Source organism: Engraulis encrasicolus, chromosome 20 (assembly GCF_034702125.1).
Source record: "Engraulis encrasicolus isolate BLACKSEA-1 chromosome 20, IST_EnEncr_1.0, whole genome shotgun sequence".
NCBI lineage: Eukaryota > Metazoa > Chordata > Actinopteri > Clupeiformes > Engraulidae > Engraulis > Engraulis encrasicolus.
The window spans coordinates 5,274,085-5,299,274 of record NC_085876.1 but is presented as its reverse complement, the minus strand read 5'-3'; the positions used below and the strand labels follow the sequence as shown (position 1 = coordinate 5,299,274).

General features: G+C 42.1%; 2 protein-coding genes across 2 annotated transcripts in view; one reads left to right on the top strand and one right to left on the bottom strand.

Moving 5' to 3' along the window:
* nedd9 (neural precursor cell expressed, developmentally down-regulated 9) overlaps positions 1-18,359 on the top strand; it is a 37,090-nt gene extending 18,731 nt beyond the window's left edge. The window contains exons 2-7 of the mRNA XM_063185179.1: positions 1,875-2,174; positions 3,873-3,974; positions 9,759-9,887; positions 13,236-14,495; positions 15,639-15,725; positions 16,676-18,359. Of these exons, the coding sequence (XP_063041249.1) occupies positions 1,875-2,174; positions 3,873-3,974; positions 9,759-9,887; positions 13,236-14,495; positions 15,639-15,725; positions 16,676-17,218 (2,421 nt within the window). The 3' untranslated portion in view covers positions 17,219-18,359. The remainder of the gene's footprint in view (positions 1-1,874; positions 2,175-3,872; positions 3,975-9,758; positions 9,888-13,235; positions 14,496-15,638; positions 15,726-16,675) is intronic.
* A 1,780-nt stretch (positions 18,360-20,139) lies between these two features.
* On the bottom strand, positions 20,140-24,469 carry smim13 (small integral membrane protein 13). Its single transcript, XM_063185180.1, has 3 exons — positions 24,253-24,469; positions 23,960-24,048; positions 20,140-21,826 (listed from the first exon to the last, which is right to left on the bottom strand). The coding sequence occupies exons 2-3, from the start codon at positions 24,033-24,035 to the stop codon at positions 21,627-21,629; spliced, it is 276 nt and encodes a 91-aa protein (XP_063041250.1). The 5' UTR covers positions 24,036-24,048; positions 24,253-24,469; the 3' UTR covers positions 20,140-21,626.
* Positions 24,470-25,190: the final 721 nt, after the last annotated feature.

Sequence of the window (25,190 nt, the reverse complement as noted above, 5' to 3'; positions counted from 1 at the left end):
TTGTGAATGCTGATCCTGCTGAGATGATTTTATAACAGAAGTTATAGAAATGAGTTTATATTGATTGAGTTTAACAGAGGTTAAAGAAATGACTAATTACTGATTTAATGATAACAGGAAATGATTACAGTAAATGTAAAAGAATGTTTTCTTAATACAAGTAAGCAATGGGTTGTTTGTTTAAGGGTAATTATCCATTTTGAAGAGGGAGATGTCATGTACGGTAATAGATGTGCCTGCACATGTACTATGAGATGTACGGTAATCAGAAATTAAAAAAGAAAACCTCACATAAGACAAGTCTCATTGGCATTTTTAAAAAGAAGACTTCATGGAGAATTAAGAAAAAAATAAAATAAAAATCTGTGGACAATCCCACAAGGTGTTCTGGTGCTCTGAAAATGACACCCAAAATGATTTGTCAGGCTTGTGAGGTCTTGTGGTCAAACACTGATGTGATTTCCTTTCTATTTATAGCTTTTTATGAGAGTGTTTCTACTTGTATCTACAAGGGACAAAAGTCATGAGGCTATGTTGGGCACAAATATGTCTTCTGAAGGCCTAAACAGAGCACAGCCAAAAGCTCCAGTACAATTTGTATCATCTTTGAGGGAATGCTATGACGATGCAGGATCATACAGAACAAAACTGAGAGTTTTGCACAAACGATTCCAATCTATGTACCAGCATGCCAAATTTGAGCTTCCTACATGGTTTAGTTCTTGAGCTATGGGCTTGTGAACTTTGCCAAAAAAAGAGTGTGAACAAAATGGGCACCCCCCTCCCCCAGTAAATTTGGCTGTATCACGGAGAGTATACATCTTGCATTCAGATCAATTTACAGTGTTTCTCTTAAGTACCATGGGTGCACTTGGTAATATTTTCAGAATTTTTTGAGAACTAAGTGCGCGGGCTCCTGTTGAATTGACATGGAATGACCCTTCTGTTTCTTTTCTCCTGTGTGTTTTTTCCCCAGTGAAGTAAAAACCAATCGCTGCAGACCTAGTCTGACGCGACACTGCACTCGTTTATGCTCTGCTTATTGCCCCTGCTGCGTGGTGTAGAAAACAACATTCATAGCTCTGATAGAACAGCTCTGTGTCAGTTACCAATCAGAAAGTTCCATGCTGTGCGTGAACAGGTCACTCTCTAGCAAAGACAGTCACTTGAACCGGAGTAACTTTTGTGGGGCATGAGAACAGAGCCCTGTGCACTGAAACTTGATTTAAAGAAAGGGAATCACGAAATCTCGATATCTGTCAGAGAAAACACTAAAAAAAAATTCTTAAAATTTTTCAGCCCTATGAAGAGATGGTTTTGATGTTGTTTGAAAGCTCTGCGAATTACACAAGCAACACGAAATGTCTTTTCTAAACCTAGCCTGCAATGTCATGAACATCCCCTGAGAGGATGGTGTTTGGTTTTTGAGTCATTTAGATCATTTGAAACTTGGCTTTAATCACAGCTTTCATATTGGCATGCTCTCCATCTTTTGTATTGTTCTTTGATTGTTGGATTGTCATTGTTCTTGGACTTCCCCTCCCGGTACAAAAAGTCAATCTGCTGAGCTTAATTTGATGACCTGCGACCATCCCTCTTCCTCTTGATCACATTTCAGAAGTTTTCAATGGCATTCAGGCCTGGAGATGACAGGGTCTTGATCTGATGGTCCTCCATCCTCACACTAATTGACAAAGCTTTGTCAGCTTGGAGCATTGCCCTGCTGACAAAGACAATCCTCAGAGTTTGTATGTGGCTTCAGTAACAGGCCTTTCGCAAAGATGAATCTGAAAGATTTCAGCCTCAACCAACAATCTCCAGTGCGCACCCACACACACACTTACTAATTGAATCATGTGTCTTTCACTCCACAGAACCTAATGGCTAAAGCCTTGTATGACAACGTGCCCGAGTCACCGGAGGAGCTGTCCTTCCGGAAGGGTGACATACTGACGGTCATCGAACAGAACACTGGTGGCCTGGAGGGCTGGTGGCTGTGCTCCTTGCACGGACGACAAGGCATCGCCCCTGGCAACCGCCTCAAGCTCCTCATTGGACCCATGTTTGAGAGCCAAAGTCCCCTGAGCTCGGCGGCACAGTCTCCACTTCAGAACGTTGTGAGCCCTACTGCTGGTGGCTTTGAGCAGAACACTCTGATGTCTCCGCCGTACCAGGTGCTGCCCACTGGCCTCCAGGCTGCACACCCACACCACCAACAGAACATTTATCATGTGCCCCCTGCACAGCACTACCCACACCACCAACAGAACATCTATCATGTGCCCTTAGCACACACAGTGTTTGCTATTTTGTTATTTGTTTGCTGTTGCAGTTCATGTCAAAGTAAGTGTTTTTATATTCGATTAACAGGGAGCAGTTATTAAGTGGGCTTGCCCCAGCAAGTTCCACTTACTGTAATCCCTAAGTCCTGTGTATTGCTTGCTTGCTAGTATCCGCTTCTTCTGCAAATTTCAAACACTACTCTTCCAAGGGCTTTCCATTAAAACTCTAAAACTACCGGCCCTGTTTGGAGATCTTAAAGCACGCATTGCGCATCCGTGCCTCTTGTCGTTTTTTCGTTATTGCCGATTTCGTGCGACTTTTGGTCCCCATAGAAAACAGTGGTGGAATGTACAGGTGGTTCATACAATCTAAGATAGCAAAGGTTTTTCAACCATAAAATCTGAACACTTACACTTATACAAACCTATGTAACTTATCAACTTGGTTGAAACTTTGTTAGAGAGGTCTGGAATCTGACATTGATCTGGTATTCATTTGCCAAATCGCTATAGTTTTTGAATAACAGCAGTTTTAAAAAATAAGCCGTTGGATCGACTTTGTGCTATGCAGTTTCTATTGTAAGGTGAACTCTCAGCCCTCAATAATAGAATGTATAGAACCCCATACTCAATTAGCAGGCATCTATTTGTGGCCCTCGAATAATGATGAGAAAAGAAGGGAGAAAAAAATGTGTTTTTTTTTTTGTCCGATCGCGCTGTCGGCTCTTATTTTGAATACGCTCCCCTGACGCTAGGAAGAAGCGTGCCGTGCCCCGCCCCCTCAGTCTGTTTCTCTTCCTCCCTCTTTGCCAGTCACTACCATAGACATAGGGTCTTTCTCAAATGCAAGGCCAGTGTCCTTCCAAGTGTATCAGCCTACTTAGTCACACCCAGTGATTGGATACTTTTTGGTGAACTCTACAGAATATCCAATCACTGGGTGTGACTAATAAAGGGTATCCAATCACTGGGCGTGACTAATTAGGCTGATACACTTGGAAGGACACTGGCCTAGCATTTGAGAAAGACCCATAGATTAACCTAGACTGCTGAGAAATCCGAAAATTTCGAGGCCCATTGCCCGTCAGACCAAAGCAGACCGCCATCTTGGTGAAGACTCCCGTGACTCCCGGCTTTAAGCATCAGTTCACATCAAGTACGTGAGACACATGTTGTAGTCTGTTGCCTGCTCTCGCATAAAATGCAATGCAACTTTTGTTGTCTGCTGAACATGAATGGCCCTCCAATGCCAATCCAAATCCGTAAAAGTCACTGCTATACTACTGTATAGAGCACACTATACACTATACTATCCAGAGCACATGTGACATGAAATTGGGATTTAGCTGAACTCTCTCCATTAACCTCCATTCAGAATTTTGCAGAATTGTGACCCATGATCCAGAAGTAGAAGGGCGTGACTTTTGTACTTTTACTTGTGGTGTAATGAGAATTGTCTCCTGATTTTCCCCACTCTAGAATTAAACTTCCAGGATGGATGGATGCTTCTCCTATTTTCACTGTTGTCATGTTTTATTTCAGAAAAAAATCTAAAGCTAAAGAACATATGCATGTATGTGTTTCTGACAGGGGGTGACTGCAACCAGAATGGGGAATTCCAGCAACTCTAGTTCTGTAATGCAGCCACCGCAGGGCATTTATGATGTTCCTACTGCCATGAAGCAACAGGGGGTGAGTAACAGAAATAAAGCACAAACATACTAACCAAGATGTGCACATACTGCGTTACAGGTTATTATGTAAAGGATTTTCAAGCCGAGACAAGTTTGTAGTTGGACAATTGGCTTTTACTATTAAATGTTGTTACCTGTTGCTGGTCAAAGTCAGCGTCTTTCTGGAAAGATCGCCCATCTCGCTCTCACTCCTTGGATTCTTGTGTTGACATCCATGTGTGCGACACAACCAGCCACTGTTGGATACCATACCTCAAGGTCAGCCAGTAAAGACTTGCAGGGTTAAAGCAACCCTCTGGGATTTTCAGTTTCTTGTGCACGGCCCGTCTTCCCACAAGTCGTCTTTAGTCACACGCAGAAGGGAAAACTTATCCCCAAAACATGTCCCTAGAGGCATTTAGTCCAACGACAACAACAAAATCCATTAATTGGATGCATTAATGTCTCCAGTCCCTGTGTGGGAAGCATAGCTGTCCCATGCATGCCACTGTTTACATAGCAGTGCTAGCTTCTCACTAGCTAACAAGGTCCTCCTTTTCACTAGTGTCAAGTTCATCATGGGGGAATAAAAAGCAGAATGAATGATCCAACTTATCTGTCTGGCGATCAAATCAGAGGGTAATAATCCAATAATCACAGTTTAGAGGATAATGATCACAGTTCTGGCTTCCTTTTGTATGGTATCTTCGCACGAGGGAGAAAGTTTACACTATATCAATGGATATATCTTGGAAGCTTATAAACTCACAACCGGCATAGACTGCATAAATGGCAAGTTTTCCTGCTCATCTTCAAACATTGCTCGCAGCCACTGACCTTTATCTATCGTCAGGTATCTCCAGCTCAACATCATCCTCATTGCTAATCAAATTTAAAACAATGCCCTCAATATTGCTAACAACAGTCAATTATATCAGCCATGGTCGTTACCGTCTTTTTAAAAAAAACACGGCGCTGACAAAAAGGCTCGGATGTTTTTTTCTGTAGGGTAAACCAACCAGGAACGATTTTGTTTATCACATGACTCACACACCACTTTTTACCCCCCAATGTGCATTTCAGGCACTCAGACAATAACAAAATCATTTTAAAATGCCTGCATTGTTGAAAACGCAAGAACGTCACTCCCGGCGTCAAAGGTAAAACGACACGTGTGTCTCCAGGTCAAAATGGGTTAAGTTGCTAAAGGTGCACTGTGTAGGATGTGTCCAGAGTAGGTATTGCAACTACACTGATCATTGAAACTGTGCTGTTCACTTCCTAATTAGGTGTTTTCATGATTTACTAAATAATAAACTAATATTTACTTGGATGACCAAAGTACAGTAAGTTTTGCAGCTAAAGATTACAATTTCTGGAAATTCAAAATGGCGGACCATGGAGAAGATCACCCTTTTCGTGTATGAAAAGTGCAATTTTCCCAGTCATAATGAATACTTAGAATTTGATGGTGTGGTAAGTATTTGTTAAAGGTACACTGTGCAGGAAATGGTCAAAAAAGGTATTGCAACTATGCTGCTCATTGAAACTGGGCTGCCTATTGCCAAATCTGATCTTTACACGAAAGTTTACGAAGTAATAAACTAATATTTTCTAATATGGTCCAAGTACAGTCATTTTTCCAGCTAAAAATGGCTATTTCTGGAAATTCAAAATGGCGATTGGCGGACCATGGAGAAGATCCCCCTTTTCATGTATGAAAAATGCAATTTTTCCAATCATAATGAATACTTTGAATTTTATGGTGGTGGTAAGTATTCATGAAAAAGTTAACATTAGTGAATGGGCAGCATGAATTCTGGAAATAAACAACTTAAAATCTCACACAGTGTCCCTTTAAAAAGGTAATACTTGTGAATGGGCAGCATGGATTCTGGAAATGAACTACTATAAATATTACACAGTGCACCTTTAAAGTGAATGTAATCTTGTTTTCTTTTTGAGATCTGAAAACATTACATCATTGGTGTTATTTTGACATTTGACTAACTCACAAGCACTGTACAAGGAATGACAGAGCAGACTCTACTTTCTGAGGAAGCTGAGATCCTTCAATTTTTGCAACAAACTCCTGCAGATGTTTTACCAGTCTGTCATGGCCATTGTGCTCCTAAGCTGTGGCATGCTGGGGTGGTAGCATTAGGAAGAGAGATGCTGGACGCCTTGACATGCTGGTGAGGAAAGCTGAGTCTGTTGTAGGCACCGAACTGGAGGTTCTCACTTCCACAGCTGAGAAGAGGACTCTGAGCAGACTGGACTCTATATTGGACAACTACAAGCACCCCCTGTACCCAGTCTTTGACAACCAGAGAAGCCTGTTCAGTTACAGACTGTACGCCATCTCCTGCAAGACATACAGACTACAGAGGTCCTTTGTCCTCAGGGCCATCTAGCTATTAAACATCACACAGAAGGACACACAGAGAGAGATCGTCATAGGTGACTGGACTGCAAACAAACCCCCACTCCTGCACACTTTATCTGCATGCCTTCTGTACCTTCATGTGCTTCTACCTGGACTCTTATCCTTCGCCTTTTCTACACTTGGAATATCTACACACTGCACTAGGATTCTTTACTGTACTGCACTGTGTTTTTTCTTTTTATTTCTCCAGTACAGCCTACAGGACAATCATCTTTTTCTAGTGTGTGTGTGCGTGTGTGCGTGCGTGCACATGCGTGTGTGTGTGGACCGTCACAGCGTGCCACTTGTGATACCCCATCTTTTTCCAAGGAATACAATGGATATTGTACCATGCACAGTGACTTCTGACACTCCTGGACACTTTATCTTTACTATGCACAGTGACTTCTGACACTCCTGGACACTGTGTTGGTCACTTTGTCTTGGGCTGATGTGTGCTGCTCAGCCAAGGCACATGTGACACTGTGAACACTTTATAATTTGGTGTGTGGGTGTGGGTGGGTGCGTGCGAGAGTGCGTGCGCGAGAGAGAGAAACCTGCCTTGGGCTAAATGTCTAAGAGTGAGTGAAACCTGAGATAGGCCCAACACCGGAATCCTAGTCTCATGCTCTGCTCCTTAAACTATGGACTGTAGAAAACATTTCATTTTAGTTCCTAATTTACCAAGTTTCCGTATTATGATGGGATCTCAGTCGCAGATCTCCCTAGTTCCAGGATAATTGTGTGATTGCACTCAATTAATATGAACTGTTCTTATTATGAATATTCCAACAATATCGGTTAAGTCTGAGTCCAGCTGTCAAAGGTTTCCATTTACTTGTAGAACTGATTTGCACGCGGCCCGACTAATTTCTTTATGCATGTCCATCCCATATGAGAGACGTCTAGAACAAATCAGAGGTTAAGGTTGCTGGAAGGTACCATACTTCTAAGATCCTAAGTCCCATACACTTTACTCCTATTCGACTGCAATAGGAAGCGAGAGGTGTATGTCAAGAACTACACTCAAAAGATCTGATCACCCCGCTTAAGTTCCAGTTTACGATAACATATTTTTATCCTAAGTAGACACCAGTGACAATCAGGCAGAGATGTATAAAGTACTGGAGAAAAGTAGTGGAGTATAAGTACCAGTATCATCTTGTCAAATGACTTGAGTAAAAGTCAAAAGTAACCTTTCCTTACCTTACTCAAGTAGAAGGACAAAAGTATTCAAAATGTGTTGTACTTAAGTAAAGCAAGTAGAAGTATTGCAAGTTTTGCTACTTGAGTAAAAAGTAGAAGTAGAAGTAAAAGTACTGCATTAAAAAAAATGGGGGAAAAAAAGTCAGTCAAAAGTTTGAATACCATTTGGTTTATTAGAGCTCTGTACAATAAGTCTCTTATGAAGTGCAATGGAAGTGCAGTGTCGTTGATGTTGATAGTGATACCTCGTCTACCTCATCCATCTTGCCAACATGCCAGTGTCAATGCCAACTGAGCGTCACTGACCGCGCCAAAAGACAAGCGCAAGAATGCAATCTGCTTTTATTTCCCTACCATTGCCGTGACCGTGAACACGTTCCATCATATCTGGTGATGACAGAGCCATCTAGCGCTCGGGCATAGAAACGAGTAACGAGTAACGAAAGCAGCACATGAAAAATATATCGGAGTAAAAGTATTAATTTCATCAGAAAAATGTAGTGCAGTAAAAGTACAAGTATGAGAAAAAAAATATTACTCAAAAAAGTACAGATACTGCAGTTTAGTACTTAAGTACAGTACTTCGTTACTTTTACTTACATTACGTTACTATACATCTCTGCAATCAGGTAGAACTCTGCTGACCCGAAGTATAGCGTCCCACTCCACATGGAGAAATGTCTTTGGAGCTGCTACGTTTCGACAGTACAATAACCTTATGAAGGAATAAACGGGGTCTATAGCAAAGATAGATCAATGAAAGTTTTATTACAGGACAAATCTAATTCTACGTCAAAGTACAATTTGAAAGAAATTGTATGCATACCTGAACAATGCATACCTGAACAAGAGGAAAGGCTACACGAACGAGAGATTCGCAGAGGATCTGGATACAGATAAAACCTCATAGAATTCATATTTCCCCCCGTCTTAAATGAATATTTACCACGTGGGTCACCTTGGCCAGGTAGCCAATAGGCTGCGACTATTAATTTGGGCTGGGCTACTGTAACCCAGAGGGGTTGGGCAAATGCCCGACTCTTCATTCATTCCTATGATTCTAAATCTTTAATAAATCATCTACGACCATTTTCAACACCAATACCTTGTCACCACCCGAAATATGACCATCAGATTGATACCAAACACATCGTAGCAATTTTCAACCTGTCATAGTAAGCATTTAAGTCACACATCTCAGATCTGGCGGGAACTCCTGCAAGGTGAGCTTTGAACATCTGGCCAGTCGACCAGAGGTGCGCGGGGACACCCCTCGGGGGGTGCGCGCTGAAATCAGCTGGAGAGCGCGCGGGAGCACACTGGCCCGGAGGTTCCGTGGGTTATCACGCCGGGAGGTGCGCAAATGGAACAGGTGGCCAAGGTCTCCGAGCGATTACTCGAAGGGGGGTACTCACTCACACAGTACTTTTCAGATCCAGATGTAAGATATGCAAAGTTTATCTTCGAAGTGAAAAGGTAGCACAGAGGAGCCAAAACAAAGGCGATAGATTGTAAACAAAGGCTTGAAATAAAGAAAAACGCAAACAAATGTTAATATCGTGCCCATGAGCCACCGGCGCTGTGAATTTAGCGCCTCTTCGTCAGGGCCCATATGGGGGGATCTTACATGAGCCATATATGGTTAACATGTGTGTAATGTCTTGTGTATTTATGTATGCTACTTGACGCCTTAATTTACCCCTGGGATCAATAAATGATACTCTACTCTCTATTTGTCCTTGTTCTGAATAATATTTTTGTGGTCTCTTATTTATCGCCAGAAATAAGAATGTATCAGATAAGGTATTTGAGCATGACATTTAATTCTCTTTTTATTCTCATGTTACAAAATGAGGAAATCTTGCTTTATGAAAGAGTGTGTGCATGTCATACTGTACGTGTGTTATGGATGGCTACCCTGGTATAATAATTCACCCAACTGGTGGTGGAATTTGTCTTTAGGAAACACTTTTTTATGTTTGTGTCAGTTTTATCTTTTACCTGACGTGACGATGGTGCTATTTCTGTCTTCATCAGAGGGTCACATGGATGTTGATGTATAATGACCGTTATGCTACATCTAAGTCCAAGATTCATTGACATTACCATGTAATCCTATTGTACCAACAGGTCGGTCTGTCTGTCTGCCTTTCCTTCTTTCTGTCTATCTAGATATATGACGTACCCCAAGGGAATCATGCAGGGAAATCTTGCCAGGCACTTTACGACGTCCCTCCACTGTTGCGGTCGGACAGCAGGCGGCAGCAGGGCGTCTATGATGTTCCCCTCTCATCTCAAGGGGTGAGCTTTTTTCTCTTTTTAATGTATTTTGTTGGACATTTCGGCCTTTATTCAGATAGGACCGTGAAAGAGGGACAGAAAATGAGTGGGCAGAGAGTCGGGGAAGGATCGGCAAATGACCCGGGCAGGAATCGAACCCGGGTCGCCGGCCATGGGGTAATCATTTTTAAAGTGCTTAACAGACATAATAGAATGGAGAAAGGCATACCAGTTTAAAGTATGATAATGGTAATAATAATAAATAAAAAAGATATTCTATATTGTCATTCCATTGTTAACAACATTGAGCTGTCCTTGTTCGGTGAAGCAATTAATCATTCAAATAAAAGGTTAGGAAAGCACTTAAATCTCACTAACACATCCATGTAGTCCAACCACACACCCAAGTATATACTTTTCAAACCTCACCTACTCACATCACAGCCATGCTGCATGTGTATAGGAGAGTACATCTACAGTGTAAAAAAAGCACCCAACCTCAAACTAATTTATACAGAAGGTTTTTCAACTGATTTTGATACATCTAGGTGTATTTAATAGCATATCAAAATTATTGTAAAACCTGACTTCAGGAAAGGACCTGACTTCTTGATGCTATCAATGTTGAAACGGATTTAAAAGGTCACCAGATGATGTACATCTCTCTATATTTTCATTTGATCACTTTCTAATAAAATGTTGAAAGTTATTATAAGCTCATTTCAGCCGGTCTATTACCGGCTTAATATTTTGTATGTTAGCAAAATACTGCTTGATGGTAATTTCATTCTTGTGTTGTCAAACATCTTCTAATTCCCTTTTGGACACATCATCAGTCAGGAACAGAGCCTGCTTTAGCTTTGTAGGTAAGGGTCAAGGCCTTGTGCTTAATTAGAACGGACACTGGTTGGTAGCCAATGTAGGTTGACAAAAAGAGAAGTTCCATGCACCCGTTTTGGTTGGGTGAAAGCCAGAAGTGCCGTCGTATTCTGGATCATTTGCAAGGGTCTTATTACACAAGCTAAGAAGATATGTTGTATTTTGAACAGTGACAAGGGGCATGTCTGGGCCCCTGGAGCTATGTGGAAAGAGGACAAAAGATCAAATTTAATCATTAATCATGACACCAAGGTTTCCTTCAACCTTATTTGGGCTGACAGTGGTAGAGCCCATATTGAGTTTGATATCATGGCAGCATGAAACACAATATCTCGATTTATCATTAACCTACTCAAGCCTAACTCGGCAGATCTCTTCCTCTCTTCCTAACTACATACTGCAGCTTTTTAAGAAGGATTTGGTTATACAGTGCCCTCCATAATTATTGGCACCCCTGGTTGAGATGTGTTAAAAGCCTTAAAATATATTCAGTGTTTATTGCAGAAGAATACTGTCACACTGAAAATTTTAGGAAAATGTAGCATTCAACTCAAATGAATTGTAAGAAAATAGCAAAAATCCCTGACTAAAAAATAGTTATTTTTGATTAAATCACCTGTTTCACAATTATTGGCACCCTTAACAATTCCCAGGAAATAAATATAATTGAAGAATTTCTGTCATTTCTACAGTGGTTTACAAAGTTTACCAGAGTATGTAGGAACATTTAATTAGTAGTTCATCACTTCCTGTTTCCCTGGGGTATAAATATGACGTGACACCGAGGCCATTTCTCTTATGCACTCTTAAAACATGGGAAAGACAAAGGAACACAGCATACAAGTGAGGCAGATGTGCGTCGACCTTCACAGGTCAGGCAGAGGCTACAAGAAGATTGCCACTCAACTGCAGCTGCCCATATCCACTGTGAGAGGAATAATTAAGAAGTTCAAAACAACTGGAACAGTGGTAAACAAGCCTGGACGAGGACCCAAGTTTATTTTGCCACCACGCACAGTGAGGAGGATGGTAAGAGAAATCAAAAGATCTCCAAAGCTCACTGTTACAGAATTACAAGAAATGGTAGCATCCTGGGGTCACAAAGTCTCCAAATCAACCATCAGGCGCTGTCTACACGCCAACAAGCTGTTTGGGAGGCATGCACGGAGAAAACCTTTCCTCAGTCACAATCATAAACGCAAATGTCTGGAGTTCACCAAGCGGTATTGGGGCTTCAACTGGGACCGTGTGCTTTGGTCAGATGAGACTAAGATTGAGCTTTTTGGCAACAAACACTCTAAGTGGGTCTGGCGTGCCACAAAAGATGCGCATGCTGAAAAGCACCTCATACCCACTGTGAAGTATGGGGGTGGGTCAGTCATGCTGTGGGGCTGTTTCGCTTCCAAAGGCCCTGGGAACCTTGTTGGGGTGCATGGCATCATGAATGCTTTCAAATACCAGGACATTTTAAATCGAAATCTGTTGCCCTCTGCCCGAAATCTGAAGATGGGTCGTCACTGGGTCTTTCAGCAAGACAATGACCCTAAACATATGGCCAAATCTACACAGAAATGGTTCACCAGACACAAAATCAAGCTCCTCCCATGGCCATCTCAGTCCCCAGACCTCAACCCCATTGAGAACCTGTGGGGTGAGCTGAAGAGGAGAGTACAGAGGAGAGGACCCAGGTCTCTGGATGATTTAGAGAGATTCTGCAAAGAGGAATGGCTGAAGATCCCTCATTCTGTCTTTTCCCATCTTGTGAAACATTATAGGAGAAGATTAGGTGCTGTTTTGTTGGCAAAAGGGGGTTGTACAAAATATTAACACCAGGGGTGCTAATAATTGTGACACACATTATTTGATGTCAAATAATTATTTCTTTATGTGGGATTTTTTCCCCACTGAATAAATGCACTTGTATTGAAGGTTGGATTTTTCTCTTTTTTTCCATTAAGGTCCTATATTATTTAGAAAAAAAAAAAATAATTGGAAGCTAAAAAACACATCTCAACCAGGGGTGCCAATAATTATGGAGGGCACTGTATCTCATGCACTGTTGGGATGGATCAAGGATCAGGAAAAAAATGGTATTCACCCAATGCACCCAGATATGTGCATATTTAATGAGCGAGGGGATAATTTGCATAAGATGAAAGAAATGTTCAGAAGACTTCCAATACAATTTGTTTTAGATTTTATGTGTCTAATACACTGAAGAAGTTTCGTAGTCCTGGCTATTACATTTTTTTTTGGCCTACCTAGGGGTCATCTTGAAAATAACTCCTTTCCTAAAGTCAGGTTTTACTATTGTTTTAGTATGTCATTTAAAGGAGCACTCCTGCCAATTTCAATGTGCTGTTGTATTGCTCACGCTACCCTTGACTTGTCAGTGCCGGGTGACACCCGGTGACTGCAAAGACAAATTATAATGCTTACATGACAATAACGTCTATTCTACTCTATTCTTTTTGCTCTTTTAACCTGCAGCTTTACTCGGTGCCTTCCTGTCGAAGTGACCCAGTGGCGGGGGAGGAGAGCAGCTACGACTTCCCACAGCCACACAAGCGGAAGCAAGAGACGATTTATGACGCCCCTCCACCTTCTTCCCATTGCAAAGCCACACAATTCCCCCCGCTCTCCACCATCCTCCCCGATGCGGGCGCAGCCTCTCATCACCGTTATCGCGGCGGGCCGGATGACAACAGCATTTACGACGTTCCACCTGGTGGTCAGCTGTCTTCAGTGGGGGCCGAGGCACGCAGAGACTTGTACGACATTCCCTGTGACGTTCAATCGCCCCCACAGAACAGACTGGCGTCATCGACTGAGCGCGAGCGACGAGTTGGCCACCTTGCCATCTACGACCAAGTGCCAAGTCGTGATACGCCACCACGGTTGCCAGGTGACGTGACCGACAACATGAGCCGCCTATCATTTTCCAGCGTGGGCAGCAGCGCCCGTGGCAGCAGCAGCATGTCCAGCTCCTCCTCCTCTGCAGCTGGCTCGCCCCCTGAGCCTCGGCTTGCGCTAGACCTGGACTCGGCCGTCCAGAGGCTAGGTCAGCTGCGGCTGGCGGTGGAGTCCTCTAGCGCCGCCCTGGTGGAGCTGGTCTCCTCAGCACACTGGAGGACCACAACCATGACACTCCCTTTCATGGAGCGCCACGCCAAAGAGGTCCAGACAGCCTTGGAGATGGTTCGCGGAGCTCTCAACGACCTGTTGCTGTTTGGCCGTGGCGCCATGGGCAACGCTGCAGCGCTCCCGGACCCGACTCTCTATGGCAAGCTCAGGCGGCAGCTGTTGAAGCTGGAGGATTCGCAGCTTCTACTCCAGCAGGCGCAACAGCACCAGGATCTGGACATGTGCAGATGGACGTCACAACAGCATGTGCTTTCAGGTGGGGGCAGTAGCAGCAGCAAGCACCAGGGTAAGAATGAGGACTTGGACCGTTTCGTAATAGTATCGCGCACGGCGGCGGATGACGCCAGGCAGCTAGCCTCCACAATTGGCGGGAGTGCCGAGTTGCTCTTCACTCGGTCGTCAGCCGTCGGGGAGGGCACACTCTGCAAGGGCACAAGGGAGGAGTGTGTGGGCGTCATACACCCTCTCAGACACAACCACACGGATTACAACTGCAACAATGAGATGAGGAGGCCTTTCCCGGTGGCAGCAGAGAAGGCCAACATGAACAACAGTGAGAAGTGCATCAAGAGCTGGATGGAGGACTACGATTATGTCCATTTGCAGGTAAGGGACCACAGGGTTTCCTCCCCCAGCATTTTATTAGCCAGTCTCCCCAGGAATTTGCTAAGATTTTTCGTTGAAAGTTGCGATCTAAAATGCCAAAAAGTTGCGATTTAGTTGCAATTCCCTTTTTGTAATGAAACCTGAGCAATATTGTGAATATTATTACTTAAAATAATAGCCTACTGTAAAGACACTGAGACAGCCTTCCTGTCAAGCGAATTTGGAGCAACATTAAAGTGAAGTACTTGGACACATTCTGCTAGTCTCATGCTTTTTGTAATTGATTTTCAGTCAGAGTTTGAGGTAGGTATGCGGTAGTGGAACCATAGGAGTTGCAGGCTTTAGAAGATGAATCCTTGAAAGCCTAGGCCTACAAGACAGGATTTAAATGATTAATTAAATAGTTTATGAATGAATGATTATGTCCTACTGCGAGTGCAGGGCTTGCACTTGCTGATGACACAAGGTCCAGTGGGCTTAAGGAAGGTCTTCGTTCCTTTAGGCCAACCCTGTGCTGTAGTTTTGTGGTTTCTAGACGTTTCTCTGCAACTGTGGGGCATCTGCTTCGTTACAAACCTAGGAACTGAGCACAAACTTGCCCTTGTTCTAGTGTTGTTATCGGCTTATTTCCAGCGCACGATTCGCCAGAATGCTGCGCTGTACAGATGAAGCCGTGACACTGACCAACAGTTAGAACGGTCAATGTTGCTAGAAAACGAACTGTGAGCTCTCTCCTTGGATGTTCTTCTTATTTTTGCGACTCAGTGCAATAAGGGACAACATAGCCAAAACATTGCTCATCAAAATCTCAACCTTTCAGGGTTGCCATCTGCTGTTAAAAAAATGCATTGGGTGGGTTGAACTGCGTATGTGAATGAATTTCCTTGCCTTGGCTTACCTTGCATTAAACCACTGATCTCTCATATCTTAAAGCACTCTTCTCACATTTCTTAAAGCACTCCTCTCTCATTTCTTCCCCACACATTGGCACTGATTTCTATTCTTGTTTGACAATATAGACATGCCATGCACCTTACCTCAACTGTAGAGAGTAAGACATTATACACAGTTTCCTCTCATTTCTTAATCAGTTCTGTTTTCAGAGTGTGTATTCTTAAACCACTCTTATCTCATTTCTTTCAGGGCAAAGAGGAGTTTGAGCAGCACCAGAGGCAACTGTTAGATAAGGAGAACATTACGAAACAGAAGGTCCAGCTGGAACAGGAACAGGTGAGGTTGCAGCATCCTGTAGCTACTTGAGAAGACGATGGCAAGCGGCCTAATAACCATAATGTCCAAAAGTTTGGACAGAGTTTGGACAGAGTAAATTTAGTGTTTGACTCTGTGTTAATAGAAAATGCTTGTCATCATTTTGATCAGCGCTCTGGACATCTTATCTCAATAAATCATCAAATGTTACAAACAGTGTGTGCCGCGTTGGAACCAAACAGCAGTACAATATTAACACTTGATCCTGGGCCATATAGGACCGCTCGTGTTGCAGCTGTCGCTGTCCTCAGATTAGTGCTGAAAAAGAAAATGAGAGGTTAGGCCCTAACCTTAAACTTCATTTTGAACAAATGTTCTGATTAACACGGAACCACTACATAACAAGCAAAGATGAAGTATAACTTAACTAAAATAAAATGAATTACATGCACACATGCTTTGCAGAATGTAACAAAGACAACACTCATTTAGCATAACTGAACACACAACTCCCTGCTTTACACACAACTTTCAAATGACGAACACACTCACACACTAGACTCCTCAAAATGACATACTTTGTGAATAAAGGAATCAAGAGGTAAGGTGTGTTTTAATTTTCACTGTCTGTCTAGCTGCGGCAATGTGTGTTAGTAATGTGATGGGTGTGTTTCACGACTTAGTTCAAAAACATTTATTTTGACAACTGTGTGTAGAGTTAAGCAAACCAGCTGATTTTGCGGAGCTCTTCACACAAATACAACCTCCTCACACCAAATAAGCAACACTGTAGATGGAATCCAGCCCTAAGTAACAAAAAAAGAGCTTTAGTGACAGGGATGAATTATGACCACACGGGTGCCTGGGCCAGACAGGAAGAAGGTTCCCCTGTGTTGCACACACACAAGCTAGTGTTTGTAAATAAAATGGGAAAGCCATGTTTTGCTTTCTTTTTGTCTGTTATGTCACAGCTCGACAAGTTGAGACGACTGGAGGAGGAAGTGATCAGACCGGTGGAAAATGACGTCACTCGGTGGATAGCCAATCACCATCACTCTGCTGGCTCCTCCTCTGCACGCTCTGACTCCTCTTCTTCCTCGTCAGCGGGGGGCGGAGCTGACCGTCAGCTTTTGGGTTTCTATGCCGACCAATGCGAACAGCACTTTGACACACTTCTCAGTGCCATCGATGCCTTCTTTAGCTGTGTGGCTGCCGGACAGCCGCCTCGCATTTTTGTCGCTCACAGCAAGTTCGTGATCCTCAGCGCACACAAGTTGGTCTTCGTCGGAGACTCCCTCTCGCGTCAGGCCAGTGCACTTGATGTGGCCAATCGCATCATGAACTCCAGCAACGCTCTGTGTGACTTGCTGAAGACGGTGGTGGCGGCCACTAAGAGAGCTGCTCTCATCTATCCAAACACGCTAGCTGTGCAGGAAATGGTGGACCGAGTCGCCCAGCTGTCTCATGAGGGACAAAGGTTCAAGACACAACTCCATCAGATGGCTGCAATGTAAACATGTCCCCTCACTGTCTTTAAAATAATACACGCGATCAAAAGCTGTGCTTTAGAATTGTTAATTGTATATAAATGTTTTCTGGAATGTAAATTATTTGCCATATTTTTATGTTTAGACTGTTTTATATGGTCACTCAAGATGATGCACATAACTAATGAGTACATCCCCTTTTGAAAAGTAAAATTTTTGACAATATTTCAGTAAACACACAAGTTATTTTCAAAATGTGCTTAGAGCAAGTTCAATACAACATCCGTGAAGCTTGCCACGGAAAAGTATGTTTAATTATATGACGCCACCGTAAACGAGACATAGGTTCCCCATCCCTGTTCTAACCCCAATTGAAATGTTTTCAGTAGAGATTGGATTTATGTAGCCAGGCTGTGCCCTCCTAGTGACGAGGTCACGTGCTTAAAATGAATGAAAAATGAACGAAATAACGGTAGAGTGGCTCCCCCAGCTGTGATCCGGTTCCCATCGTTCACTTCTGGGAGCCGCTCAAAAGAATCGGCTCGTTCGCTAACGTCGCACCACTAGTTTTCAGAGAGCACATGCACCTCCGCCCTCTGGTGGACAGAAATACACACGCACTGCGAACGACGAACGCAGAAACATACTTGGCGGAGGTAGTAACTTTGTGTTTATTAGTCTTGCACCGATACCCTTTTTTGGCCCCGATACAGTACCCGATACCTGGCTGTGCAGTATCGGCCGATACCGATACCGATACCACCCTATTTGAAATGTATATGAAGGGCTGCAGTGCATACTACTTGGATGTAAAATCATTGCATGGCTTTGTCAGGCTTCTGCCTACCTCTGTGAATCAGAAAAAAGACTAATACAAAGTGAATCCAGAAAAACTGTTTATACTTTTTAAATGCCTCTATGAAATAACTGTTTAAGGGTCATACAAGCACCTGTAAATGGTATCGGTGCCCTATTTGTTGGTACTCGCCGATACCGATACCACCATTTTAGTGCCGATCCACCGATACTGGTATCGGTATCAGTGCAACACTAGTGTTTATTTCAATATTGTTCAAGATGTTCTTTTTCAAAAGGGGTGTACACATTAATGATGTGCACTGTAGGATAATGAAATAAAAATATTAAATAAAAAATGAAATGCTTTTTTTATAAGAAACAAATTCTGTAACATCCTGATTGTTACCTGGTGAGATCCTTCATGGCTTTGTCATTCAAGATATGCATCTGTTAGCAATGGATAGCGAAGTAGGCCTAGGCCTATGCATATTCTTAAGCAGTCAGGTGAGGTAAACTAACAAATATGCTGCTTTATCTTCCAGTCTTTTTCTCCTTTCTGATTTTTCCCTTATTTTTTTAAACATGGTGTTTTTGCTGCCCATACACAAATACTATATCTTTCATTACTATTTACTACGACCATCAATTTCTTAGTATTCATTGTGACTGGGAAAACTGGTCATACATGAATGTGTGGATCTTCTCCGTGTCCACCCTTATCCAACATTAAATAACTGTAGGCTAGGGCAAACTATTTTTATTAGGAATTTGGACAGGTTGCGATTTGTCGGAAAACCAGAAGGGGGGGGGTGTATGTTTTCAGATTTCAAGCAATATCAATGGAATTACATTAAACTATGATTACAATTATATGGAAAAAGTGGCGATCTCAAAACCACCCCTCCCCCTACAAATCGTACCCTGAATTTAGATATCAGTGACATGTTTCACCCAGACTGCTTTACAGTTTTTCTCAATTGCTTTGGAGCATTTTTCAAATCTCTCTCGCAATTTGAAAAACATAAAGTTCATTCTCATAACGGCCTTAACAAATGGCAAAACACCGTAGATGACCTTCAAAACCGAGTCTCTTGGTCAAAATCCTTCTTTCAAAAGCAAGTTTTTGTGTCAATGAATGTGTCAGTGCCATCAGAATGGTTGGTCATTGTGTCAATTTATGGACAAGCTTGTCAAATTGATGTCATGTTGTCAATTGACTAGTACACTTCTGAGGATCTTTTCTGAAGCTAAATGTTGTTTAGATTAGATGGGAAATGTTGTACATTTGGCTTTATATAACATTGGTCAGATAAGACTATGATATACTACATTTAGACTATGACCTATTTATTGACAGGTATTCTCATTGCAAAATAGAAAAAATAGCCAACTCTGGTTGAGGTGTAAAAATGCGCCCTCTAGCACCCCTTTTTTACCTGTCTTGCAGGCCCATGTGAAAAAAATATAGAGCTGTAAAGCAAAATAAATTTGAAACAATACACTGATTCTATATAAAGTGCACTTACTCTCTTGTGAAATAGGGCAATATTGTAATTTTGTGTGGAGCGTAATTATAAAGGGCACGAGGCATAGAGTAATGTGCAGTACAGTGCCTATTGTTATATTGCATGCCTGTTTTCTCTTTGAAATATTATTCCCTTCTACTGCCTTTGATTAGAGAGGGTTAATATTTACCTGTGAGCAATTTACCAATCATATTTACAGATATTTATAGACAAAAATCCAATGGAAATTATCCAGTGTTTAACCCAAGACAGCTTGGTAAATCATTTTGCCTGTCAAGACGTTCAGTACAATGAGGGCCTAAATGTTTTGGGGCATAAGATACTTTCATGTATTCAGTGACGAGGCTTTTTGAGTGATATGACAAAAGCAATTGATAATGTAGAAAACAACTGAGAATTGTACACAACCATGGCGTGGTGGACGAAAGCATTTGCTATATGCTGAAAACAATGAGAAACTGATTTTATGTGCACAGGTAACACCAGGAAGTGACACATGAACAAAAACTTTTGAGAATTATTATTCTGTTGTGAGAAATGTACAAAACCAATTGAGAAACTGTAATAATAATGGAAAAAACATGCACTCAAGTGACACTTGAAATTATCTCTTCAGAGGAAACATTTCATTTTTATCAGACAAATTTATTCAGAAGATAAAAGGACTTTTGCCAAAAATCAAAATTGAAATGGCAATGTACAGGGCTTCCCAAAAATGTATACACAAATATATGTAAAGTGGGCATTTATTTCAATGAAGGTACTTGTCAAACTGTAATAGAATCAGTTTCATGGTTTGTCACCACTTATTCTAAAACTGTTCCATCCATGTCTCATAGTCTTCAGTCATCAGTCACTGAAAGTCAATGCACAAATATTCACAAAAAGAGTGTGTGTGGTTCGCATGGTCAGCAGTGCCTGGACCAGAGTGAATGTCAGTTTGAGAACATGTGGTGCAAAACAATGACATCATATCTATAAGCTGTATTGCACTTTGAAAATAATGTATTTTAAAAACCCACCTGCTCTAACAATGTATTTTTTGGGGGGATGCCCTGTAATGTACAGTTTTATCCAGAACTGTTGCCGTGACAACAGGACACATCATGATGCAGTGCCCACTGAAACACCACCAGTTCAAAAACACAGTGGGCAGGGTGCCACCTGGGCAGTTTAGTGAAGTATTCCATTAAGCCAGTATACACTATGGTGGTAGAAGTCAGTGTGGTCAGTTTCCCTCAATTTTCCTAAATCATCATCATTATTATATTATTGTTTTACTATGGTGCTGGTTACACATATGCAGATAACAGGATTTTTTTTTCCAAATCCATTTATGTGTAAAGGCAACATGGGATATTTTTAACCAGAGTTTTGAAATGTGCATACTAAAACTCAATTGACGTGGAAAGCGAGGGGCCAAAACCAATGACCATGGACAAAATGTGGCCTGGGGACGTCAGCTGATTTTGACACGGAAAACTGTTTGACTGCACAAAACCAATGCGTTTTCAAAAACAAAATCCATATGCGTGTAAATGGCTTCTAAGACAGGATTCCATTCCCCTTTACCCTTCAGTTCAATGAGTGCTGTGGGTTGTGTGTGTGATATTGAGGCCAGGCTGCCGCCAATAAGACTCATGTCGTTGTGTTTAAACAATTTCTATTAAGCTTTGAATACTGACAGTGAAGAACCGATGACTTAACGATGACTTACAGAGGGACAGACTACCTGCCCACACAACGCTTACCATCACATCTGGCTTCTTTTATATTCCACTGAATGAGTGCTACTCAGAGAGAGTGAAACGAAATGAATACTGCAGAGAAATTAAGAATTACGTGACAATTGAAGCCTAAATGGCACACCATACCATGGGGTCTAAAGGCATGGGCTGCTAGTCTATGTGAAAAATCCCATGGGCGGTGTTAACGGGTCAGTTGTGCAGGGCCCAGAATTGGGTCCCCATTACATAGTATGTATGTGGGGGTGGGGGTGTGGGGTGACTTTGTCCCAGCCCAGCCAAAGCTGTCAGCGGCCCGTGCGTAATAGATAGCCACAGGTCTACAAAGAGACAGGGGTGCACGTTGTAGATAGCCGGCCTGTAGGTCTACGAAGAGGTGTCCTGTGGCAGCACCACCACCCTCTGGCGAGGTTTGTTTTTAGGGCGGGGTGTCGGTGTGGGTGGGGAGCTCCTCTCACTCTCCGACTCGGAGGGTTCCGTCTCAGCTAGTGGTGAGCCTGTGTCGCCAACCAGTTCCCGTAGGAATTTGAACTTGGACAAAAAGAGCTGCCAAACAACATACCACCCTGGAAGAAAAACAAAAACAAGGCGAATGAGTTAGAACACAAAACATGCATTGAGGTGAGTGGGGTAAGAACACCATCACAGAACATGCAATGATACAACTATGACGGAACAGTCAACTTTTTTTTTACTGCACATTGTGTGTGTATATGTGTGTCAATGTCTAATATGTATGTTTAGTTTAATTGCACATTGGCGACTGGTCAAACACAATTTCAAACTTCTGTACTAACCCTGTTACATATAATTTTGAAAATAAAGTACACTTGACTTCACTTGACCATTCAACCATTTGATTTTCAAATAGGAAACTAAAATTCAAAGTGTTCCTAATGTTAGGTGGAGTTATCACAAGCAGCTATAGAAACGGAAGACTACACTCCCTCTTCCATCATCACTTAAAGGAGCTACTCTTCACTTGAAAGGGCTGAACTAAAAATGCTGCATCATCAGACACTAACAACACCTTACAACACAGCAATAACTTTGTGCTGATATTTGGAATACCGTATGTTAAGTAGTGATAGTGAATATGGAGAGAGCACTTCCATGAGTCCATCACGGAAAACATTCCATGACCAGGTACACCAACATTTTGCAAGATCTGTGAAACTGACACAGATTTTGTGTCCCAAAGGTGACACAGATTTTGTGACCATACCACAGACTTTTAAGAGATCTGTCAAGCAGCTTTCAAACTTGCTTGTGATGTGAAGTAGCAATATGACACAAATTAAAAATGTACCACATAGTAATTGGTTGTTGGGTACCTTAACTAGCAAGCTGACTGTGTTTGCAATGTTGTATGTTTGGTAGTTTATTTCCAGAATTCATGCTGCCCATTCACAAATGTTACCTGTTTCACAAATGCTTACAACCACCATCAAATATATGTATGCTGACTGGAAACATTGCTCTTTCCATACATGAAAGGGTGGATCTTCTCCAAGTGTAACGGAGGCTAACCAACAGAGTTAGTAAACGGCCTCTATGATCTCTGTGCCGTCTTGGCCCAGCGCTATCGAACTGTGTCTCCCATTGCCAGACCGTTGTAGTTGACGAGGGGGGTGAACAGGTACAAGGTCACATGTCTGCCATTATGAATGTCCAGAAATAGACATTTTTAGTTACCTAACTTACTATACTTTGGTCATACTAGTAAGTTAACTTTTAGTTTAATATTCATGAGAGGTCGAATTTGGCAATCGTCAGCACAATGTCAATGAGCAGCATAGTTGCAATACCTACTCTGACCACCATCCTACTGCACAGTGGACCTTTAAATGGTCTTGCTCACATGTTCACTTCTCTGACATGCTCTCTTTCTATTAAAATGATATAGGCCTAGGCCTACTGGGCCTTTCCTCAGTTTATACCCTGGACCTTTGCCTGCCTCTTTGAGTAAACGTATGGTCTAAAAAAACGTTTTAAAGCAATACAAGTAGGATATGCCTATCTTTTTTTCACAGAAATGTGTCAGAGGTCGTTGTAGTTCCACTTTCCGTACCGCTTCTCTAGTCTCAGTATTGTCACTGGTGTTTGCCCATCATTCCCCCACCAAGAGTGTAGGGAAAGGCCTGAACCTACTACTTTGGTGCGCACCGAAGTAAAATATGGCCACTGTGGCTTAAAGACGATGTCGTGCCGAAAAGCGAGTTCCTGCCAGAACACGCGTGCCCTCATTGAAACCGATGGAAACCAATGACCAATTTTTCAGATTTTTTAAAACCTATTTTTGCAGACAAATCCGACACTATTTAAGATGGAAAGCCTGCCAATAAAGCATCTACATTCCTTCTGGAAGTATTACAACCAGCTGGTTACAATTTCAGTATTATTTCCATACAAGAATCGAAGAATTGTCATAACAAATATACGGTTTCATTCAAACTCATATTATGTGGAGGACGAGTAGTGTTTCATAAGCATATTTTTAGTTCATAAATCATGTAATTCATTCTGCAAAAAATAGTATAATTGTCTCTCCAAAAATGTCATTGGTTTCAATGAGTGTTCTGGCAGGGACTCGCTTTTCGGCACGTAACGCCTTCAAATTGTAGCCTGCCCCAATTTGTAGCCGGGTCCAAATGAGTTTTGAGAAAAGACGGCGGTGTAGGTTTTAAAAATCCACTCACCAAACACCATGAAGAGTAGCACGCATATTAGTGTTGCAATAATGGCCAGTACAGTGAGTCCGATGTTTTGCCACATCTTCTCCAATCACCTACAAGTAAACAAGCAAGCACAATTTTGAGTGTCATTTATGGGGGGAAAGTTGTGCAGTTGAACAGAATGTGCAGTGTAAGCTGATGACTTGGGTAACTAAACGAAGATTGTTGTGAACGAGAAAACAACCATTAATGCAGCAACAACAACCACGGGCTAGTTAGCTGTGCAACATTAGCAAAACAAAGGTAGAGCTACTTACAACAGATGACAACGTTCACTCCTGTCACTAAATCGCTAAACCCACGGATCCTCTGTACCTAGTACAGAAAGGACGGGATCGCATGTCATCGGTGGCTTCGAGGCGTCTGAATTTCTACATTATTACAACATCCCGATGTTGCTGTGACAGTTTCGCTGCGATTTCCACTTCAACCAACTGCAAACCACCCGGTTAACCCGGATATTCATCTTACACGCGGCAGCAGCGTCGCGCGTGAATTCATGCCGCAGGTCTCGCTTTCAATGAAGTTTTCTGCTCTTGTGAATGGTAGGTTAGAACTGGTTTGTGCGCTGAGCTGCGGCGTGTTAGGTAGCCTATATCAAGATAAGCTTTCAATAATGGCATTGGAAAGTATTGAAACAATTAGGCTACTATGCCTGGCCATGGTCTTGTTGTCGACTAGGGCCTAGGCTACTTGTTTAGCCCAGAGCCTACTGGTCATCATGTTCCGAGGCAGCGAACCATGTTTCACTGTTGACATCACTGACTTGTATACTATAACGTCAGTTGACATGTTCTGTTTTATCAAATGTGTTCATTTCACATAGTCTGGTCGTGATTTCATGAACCCAGAATTTTTTAGTACCCCAAAGTTTTATTGCCGAAATGTCATCTATAGGTCAAATGAAGGAGATTTATCTTGGTTGCCTAAAGTTGCACTTTGGGCAATTTGCATAATTAGCATAGGCCTAAATATATCGTTTAGGTATAGGCGAATAGGCAAAAAAAAAAAAAAAAAATCATATCACCTTGAAACTTTCTCAGTTCATTACTGATGATGAGAGGTGAAAAAAATGTATTGGATGTTTTTGGTATTTTGATGTTAAGATATGCAAATGAGGGCATGAATGATCAATTATGCATTAATTTGCATATACACAAAATCAGCTTTGCATGGTAAAACCAGACTCAAAATT

What these genes read in the sequence shown, in the direction of transcription:
- smim13 (XM_063185180.1), bottom strand. Translation starts at nt 24,035, where the DNA reads ATGTGGCAAAACATCGGACTCACTGTACTGGCCATTATTGCAACACTA. An exon ending in GCTACTCTTCATGGTGTTTG is followed by an intron (nt 21,827 to 23,959) that starts GTGAGTGGATTT and finishes TTTTTCTTCCAG; the next exon opens with GGTGGTATGTTGTTTGGCAG.